Source organism: Rhinichthys klamathensis, unplaced genomic scaffold (genome assembly GCF_029890125.1).
Source record: "Rhinichthys klamathensis goyatoka isolate OS25496 unplaced genomic scaffold, OSU_Roscu_1.1 h1tg000545l_1, whole genome shotgun sequence".
In the NCBI taxonomy this organism is placed as follows: domain Eukaryota; kingdom Metazoa; phylum Chordata; class Actinopteri; order Cypriniformes; family Leuciscidae; genus Rhinichthys; species Rhinichthys klamathensis.
The window spans coordinates 42,501-50,000 of NW_026607017.1; the positions used below are offsets into that span (position 1 = coordinate 42,501).

The 7,500-nt window shown below is 45.7% G+C and overlaps 2 protein-coding genes across 2 annotated transcripts in view; both read right to left on the bottom strand.

Annotated features, from left to right (window-relative positions):
* The window catches only part of cops6 (COP9 signalosome subunit 6), a 15,179-nt gene extending 11,976 nt beyond the window's left edge, over positions 1 to 3,203 (bottom strand). The window contains exons 1-7 of the mRNA XM_056238839.1: positions 3,101 to 3,203; positions 2,112 to 2,237; positions 1,775 to 1,906; positions 1,104 to 1,192; positions 964 to 1,026; positions 772 to 819; positions 1 to 57 (exon numbers count right to left, since the gene is read on the bottom strand). The exon at positions 1 to 57 is cut by the window's left edge and continues 58 nt beyond it. Coding sequence (XP_056094814.1) covers positions 1 to 57; positions 772 to 819; positions 964 to 1,026; positions 1,104 to 1,192; positions 1,775 to 1,906; positions 2,112 to 2,237; positions 3,101 to 3,167 — 582 coding nt within the window. The 5' untranslated portion in view covers positions 3,168 to 3,203. The remainder of the gene's footprint in view (positions 58 to 771; positions 820 to 963; positions 1,027 to 1,103; positions 1,193 to 1,774; positions 1,907 to 2,111; positions 2,238 to 3,100) is intronic.
* Positions 3,204 to 5,367: 2,164 nt separating this feature from the next.
* Positions 5,368 to 7,500, bottom strand: part of LOC130073409 (uncharacterized) — a 13,341-nt gene continuing 11,208 nt past the window's right edge. The window contains exon 9 of the mRNA XM_056238806.1: positions 5,368 to 5,601. Within this exon, the coding sequence (XP_056094781.1) occupies positions 5,576 to 5,601 (26 nt within the window). The 3' untranslated portion in view covers positions 5,368 to 5,575. The remainder of the gene's footprint in view (positions 5,602 to 7,500) is intronic.

Sequence of the window (7,500 nt, forward strand, 5' to 3'; positions counted from 1 at the left end):
GCGCTCGGCCTCTTCGGTGGCGAGTGTGTACGGTAGCTCAGCGAACAGCATCGTCGCCTAGCGAGATCGACACAGGACAGACGCTCACGACCTCTGACCTCCGAACCACAGAGGTTTCAGACGAGCTGTGATCGTCATGTGGAAGATCCGATCAGCTGAACATGCGCTGATCACAGAGCTCACGGTGGCATTTTACTCCGTTTGGAGTGACTGTACTAATATTGAAAAACTAAAAGATTATTTTGATTGTGTCTTGTGGCACACAGACGTTTACTGAACCTCAATACTGCAACTCATGACAGTCATAAGCTCCTTAAAGTCACCGTCAAATCAAAATGGACAATTCTTTTTATTTCATGAAATATTGCAATATTTGTAAAAAAAATGTATCGATGATCATTATAGTGTTAATAATGTTGAATCAGAATCAGTTCCTCGTGCAGCTTCTCTTCTCTGATGATGTGGGCGGGGCTTTAACCTGTCACTCACATGAGATCAGCCAATAGCAAACCACAACCATCCAACCAGCCAATCAGTTCCCCAGACACAATCAAGCCCCGCCCACATGTGCTCCTGTTCCTGAAGCGTTTCTCTCGATATACGACACAATAGAGGAGACCAGCGCTACTTCACTTTCATCACGAGTTTAACACAAACATATAGAAACATTTGCACATTCTTGTTCAATAAGTTCTAAGTTAAAAATGATGCGATCAAGACCACAAACACAACTACACACAGACACACACACACACTCACACACTCACTCACCTCTCCACTGATGATGTCAATCACAGACTCAAACACGCTGACTGGCAACTGCACAGAATGGGTCAAAGGTCAGGATTCAGAAACACATTCTGTGTGTGAGTGTGAGTGTGTAAGTGCGAGTATGTGTGTGAGTATGAGTGTGTGAGTGTGAGTGTGAGTATGAGTGTGTGAGTGTGTGTGTATGTGACTCACGTCAGTGTGTTTGGTCATGGGGTTCAGCTTCAGAAACAGCGGACTCTCGATGATCTCACACACCTATAAAAACACACACACATCTTCAGTATGACACAACACACACTGATGGGAGGTGCTTCGTCTGTAGCTCCGCCCACCTGCTTATGAATGTGGATATCTGATTGGTCAGGAGCGCCACCAGTCGTGTACCAGCCCAGAAACTCCATTTCCTTAAAAACCTGCTTGACTGAAAGAGGAAAAACAGCGTCACTAATACACACACACTCACTCACTTACACACACACACACTCAAACTCACACACTCATACTCTCTGACACTAATACTCATGATTGTATGTGTGTATGAGTGTGTGTGTGTGTGTGTGTGAGTGTGAGTGTGTGAGTGTGATAGAGTTGTCAGAAATTTTACACAAATCAGACTGATGAGCTCGTGAACACAACGGCCAATCAGAGGCGTTTATGACTCCGCTCTAAAGCGCTCAAAGCCTCACATTATTAAAATTTCAGTACCGAAGTCGGTACTTTCTGACAACTGTAGAGTGTGCGTGTGTAAGTTTGCGTGTGTGAGTGTGTGTGCGTGTGTGAGAGTGTGCGTGTGTGTGAGTGTGTGTGTGAGTGAGTGAGTATGAGTGTGTGCGTGTGTGTGTGAGTGAGTGTGTGAGTGAGTGAGTGTGAGTGTGTGCGTGTGTGTGTGAGTGAGTGTGTGAGTGAGTGAGTGTGAGTGTGTGCGTGTGTGTGTGAGTGAGTGTGTGCGTGTGTGTGTGAGTGAGTGTGTGTGTGTGTGTGTGTGTGTGTGTGGTATACTCACACTGCTCTTCTTTAGTGTAGTAATACTCTTTATCGATGTGAATTTGATCCTCTGCGGTGTGAAACAGAAGCTCGAATGAATTCATCACCTCGATGTTTCTTCCCTCCTGCTTCCCGATCAGAGCGCCAACAACTACACACACACACACACACACACACACACACACATAACTCAGCGATTCATGATGACAAAAACCAGACTCAGGTCTAGTCCCACAAAACAGACATGCCTTTGTTTTACATCTGTAAACAGCTTTTACCTTTGAGGACGAGGGTTAGACTATGAAGCTCAGCACACACACACACACACACACACACACACACACACACACACTCACCCTGAATGGCTCGTCCCTCCTGCGAGCGGATCCGGATCCAGTGATCGGAGATGTTCAGGATGACGAGCGGATGCAACGCCACAGACACACTGCCTGTTACACCCGACGCCATCACACTGGGGCTCGCTGCACACACACACACACACACATACATTTTTGTCTATTACTATATGATGGTTCTGAGAAAATTTCTGATGATTAACAGGTCCCAGTTTATATTAGGTGTCTTTAACTGATGTGCTATATAATAACATTTAATCTATTACTTTGATACAATGCACTTATTGTGTACATGCATGTTTTTATAATGTAATTATATTTAAAAAATAGTAGTTAATTCCTGTAATTACATCTATAATTACACTGTTGACCTTCCCGTAACCCACAAGAGTTTTGCAATACAACATCAACACAATAAGTACATTGTACTAACAATTAAATCATTTTTTAATGTATGTATATAAAGTGTGGCCAAAACACACCTTCAGCCACATAAACATTCTGAAATATCTACAACTTTCTCTTTGTGCCCATTTCATTCATTATATTTAAGTATGACAGATTAATTTATACCGACTGAAATTAAGTAATTCAGATCTTTGATTTGACACGTTTTAATGACTCTAATACTGAATAATTACATGTATATCTTCAGATCAGTTTGGTCAGTAATACTCCTGAGGACGAGAGTTCAGCCGTTTGCTATGAACTTTAAATGACAGCGTCAAAAACCAAAACATCAGATCTGAGCAACAGACGCGGCCAATCACAGGAGAGACTCCGGCCAGGAGGCGGGAGTTATGACGGTCGCTGTCCAATCAGAACCAAGCCCGAGCCTGCGTCATCAGTCAGTAACAGCGCGAGCCTCACAGGCCGTTCTTGGAGATCTGAGATTTCAGTAAAGCGATCGTGTGTGTTGCTTAATGTTCGTGAAGTGAGTCTGTCATTAATGAAGCGCGTTGAGTGACGCTCGCGAGTGAATTTCTCACCTGTCGCGTCCACCTCCATCCCGCCGCCGTTACTCGCCGCCATTTTGGCTGTCTGACCTCCGCGCATGCGCAGTCAGGCCTTTTCTTGTTTGCTGGCTGTTTGGCCGAACCGTATTTGGCGCATTACTGCCACCAACAGCTGGAGCGCAAAACGGCTTTAACATGCATTATAAAAAAACATAAAAAATCGACGGATTATTCTTTCAGACATCAACATAAAATTTAAAACACATCTTGATCAGATTTTTGACTTTGATTCAATGAGCTCATTATCTGCATTAAATTACTACATTGTTTAAATTTCTACATTTTTCGCTAACTGTGATTTTGTATATGTTCTACATAACTTAGTGTCCACTGATAACAGATCACTGTAAACTGTAATGTGGACTCGTGCACTTTCTGTAAAGCTGCTTTGAAATGATGTGTATTGTGAAAAGCGCAATAAATAAACCTGAATTGAATCTTAATTACACACACACACACTCTCTCACACACACACACACACACACACAGATATCATTGTGAGACGTCTAGAACACATTACACCCTTTACATTTGACTAAAATACAGAACTTCAGGTTTTTTGTTTATTAAAATCAATCAAGTCCAGCTCAGATGAGAACACAAGCTAACGTAACGCATTACATTAAAAGTGTAAATATATATATATACACTACCGTTCAAAAGTTTGGGGTCGGTACGATTTTAAATACTTTTAAAAGAATTCTCTTCTGCTAACCATGGCTGAGCTTATTTGATTAAAAATACAACAAAAATCAGTTATAGTATTAAATATTACTCCAGTGTAAATCCGCTGTTTTCTGTGTGAATATATAGTAAAGTGTAATTTATTCCTGTGATCAAAGCTGAATTTTCAGCATCACCAGTGCCAGTGTCTTCAGTGTCAAATGATCCTTCACAAATCAGTATAATATGAGGATTTGATGCTCAAGAAACATTTATTATTATTATCAATGTTGAAAGTTTTGAAAGAGTTGTTGGTCTGTCAGTTGTACAGTTTTTTTTGTTGTTTTTTAGGATTCTTTGATGAATAGGAAGTTTAAAAGAACAGCATTTGTTTGAAATAGAATCTTTTGTAACATTATAAATGTCTTTACTGTCCTTGATAAATAAAAGTATTGATTTCTTTCCTCCAAAAAATAAAAATAAAATTCTCACTGACCCCAAACTTTTGAACGGTAGTGTATATACAAACTATTAATAAATTAGCAAAACTTGGCCACTCAGTATTTAATATTCAATTATTTTAATTGTCACAATTAAAGTTTTAATTTTATTAAATTGAACAAGCACAACATTCAGTATTCAATCAAATATTCTTAAAGATTTATTATTATTATTAATAATGTTATTTAAACATATCTCGTTATTTCGACAGAATATGTCTGCATGCAACAAGCAAGATGTGCATTTGTAAATCCGGTGACGCGCGTGCATCGGTTTTTATTAATAAACGAGTGTTTTCTGTGTCAGTGTCGGCTGCAGAGATGAAGTGGACGATCGCCATCTCCGTAGTGAACGCGTCTATAGAGAGAAATAATGGATTACATAATCAGAGAGTATTTCTTTTCGTTTTGAATTGTTTTGTTTAAAGACATTTCAGTCTCTCTATAGATATATTTCTCATGTCTGTGAGGCATACGCTGAGTTTCGGTTAGTTTATGATGAGATGCTCCAGTTCACGTGCAATGCAAGTGACCGCGCCAGCGCCTCCGTGTCACGATATTGTCTGCTATATTTGCTTCTTATTTATTAAATCCAGGCAATTGGTTGATGAAAATTTTATTAAAATTAAGATACAATTTATACAAAACGAAATTCACTTTAAAGAAAGGCTTTCTACAAAACAAACCTTAATGAAGTGGTCAAATCATGTCTGACCCACTCCATATGTCTCCCGATATATTGCGCATCCTATCTTACTCATGCTGTTCACTTTTCATAATCAACATAGATGGAAAAAAATAACATTATAATATTTTAACAGATATGAAACTGAATGTGCTTATTTAATGGCTACAACACGTATAGTAGGCCTACAGACTCTGTTTGTACAAATTGCTGCAGTGAAAGGCATTTCATGATATGCATCAGTTTGATCAGAAAACATGTCAGAAATCAAATGCTGTAATTAATAATTGATTAAAACCAGTCTCAATTTTTAAATTATTTGTTTATAAGAGGGGACAAGTGAGTAAAACAATGATGGAAGTTCTATTTTATTACTGTATATTATATTATATATGCAAGGAGAAGCGTCAAGATCCAGGCTATCCTGTATGTGAAGTCCTGTCATGACACAGATTAAACATGCAAAGCATTGTGCATTTTTCCATTTTCCTTTCTATTACTATTAAAGATATTACTTTAAGATTGTGTGTGTGAGTGAGTGTGTGTTCTGCATCATTCTGCTGGTCTTCTGACGCTCATCACAGGTCCAGCAGAAGTCCTTCAGAAACTCTCTTCACACTGATGACCTGCACAGAACACACTCATGCTGTATTGGGTGACGAGGGTCAGTGTTTATGGAAACACACCAAACCATTTCAACAACGTCACTTTAAATAATACAAAACATGTTGTATGAAATGTATAACCTCACATTTCGGAGCGAGGAGTGGAGAGGAGTGGGAGCGGAGTGGAGTGGGAGTGGGAGTGGACTGGGAGCGGAGTGGGTGTGGACTGGGAGCGGAGTGGGAGTGGACTGGGAGCGGAGTGGGAGTGGAGTGGGAGCGGAGTGGGAGTGGACTGGGAGCGGAGTGGGAGTGGAGTGGGAGCGGAGTGGGTGTGGACTGGGAGCGGAGTGGGAGTGGACTGGGAGCGGAGTGGGAGTGGACTGGGAGCGGAGTGGGAGAGGAGTGGGAATGGAGTGGGAGCGGAGTGGGAGTGGACTGGGAGCGGAGTGGGAGAGGACTGGGAGTGGAGTGGGAGCGGAGTGGGAGTGGAGTGGGAGCGGAGTAGGAGTGGAGTGGGAGTGGACTGGGAGCGGAGTGGGAGAGGACTGGGAGTGGAGTGGGAGCGGAGTGGGAGTGGGAGCGGAGTGGGAGTGGACTGGGAGCGGAGTGGGAGTGGACTGGGAGTGGACTGGGAGCGGAGTGGGAGAGGACTGGGAGTGGAGTGGGAGTGGAGTGGGAGAGGACTGGGAGTGGAGTGGGAGCGGAGTGGGAGCGGAGTGGGAGTGGACTGGGAGCGGAGTGGGAGAGGACTGGGAGTGGACTGGGAGCGGAGTGGGAGAGGACTGGGAGTGGAGTGGGAGCGGAGTGGGAGCGGACTGGGAGCGGAGTGGGAGTGGACTGGGAGCGGAGTGGGAGTGGAGTGGGAGTGGAGTGGGAGTGGACTGGGAGTGGAGTGGGAGTGGGAGTGGGAGTGGAGTGGGAGTGGAGTGGGAGTGGACTGGGAGTGGAGTGGGAGCGGAGTGGGAGTGGAGTGGGAGCGGAGTGGGAGTGGAGTGGGAGCGGAGTGGGAGTGGAGTGGGAGTGGAGTGGGAGTGGAGTGGGAGCGGAGTGGGAGTGGGAGCGGAGTGGGAGCGGAGTGGGAGTGGGAGCGGAGTGGGAGCGGAGTGGGAGTGGAGTGGGAGTGGACTGGGAGCGGAGTGGGAGTGGACTGGGAGTGGACTGGGAGCGGAGTGGGAGAGGACTGGGAGTGGAGTGGGAGCCGAGTGGGAGCGGAGTGGGAGTGGAGTGGGAGTGGAGTGGGAGCGGAGTGGGAGCGGAGTGGGAGTGGAGTGGGAGCGGAGTGGGAGTGGAGTGGGAGCGGAGTGGGAGTGGAGTGGGAGCGGAGTGGGAGTGGGAGTGGAGTGGGAGCGGAGTGGGAGTGGAGTGGGAGTTGAGTGGGAGCGGAGTGGGAGTGGAGTGGGAGCGGAGTGGGAGTGGAGTGGGAGTGGAGTGGGAGCGGAGTGGGAGTGGAGTGGGAGCGGAGTGGGAGTGGAGTGGGAGTGGAGTGGGAGTGGAGTGGGAGCGGAGTGGGAGCGGAGTGGGAGTGGGAGTGGAGTGGGAGCGGAGTGGGAGTGGAGTGGGAGTTGAGTGGGAGCGGAGTGGGAGTGGAGTGGGAGCGGAGTGGGAGTGGAGTGGGAGTGGAGTGGGAGCGGAGTGGGAGTGGAGTGGGAGTGGAGTGGGAGTGGAGTGGGAGTGGAGTGGGAGTGGAGTGGGAGCGGAGTGGGAGCGGAGTGGGAGTGGGAGTGGAGTGGGAGCGGAGTGGGAGTGGAGTGGGAGTTGAGTGGGAGCGGAGTGGGAGTGGAGTGGGAGCGGAGTGGGAGAGGACTGGGAGTGGAGTGGGAGTGGAGTGGGAGAGGACTGGGAGTGGAGTGGGAGGGAGGAGTGTAAATGGAGAACCCAGAGCGGAGTGATTATTAAATGCTTGGAGCGCAGAGGGGGAAT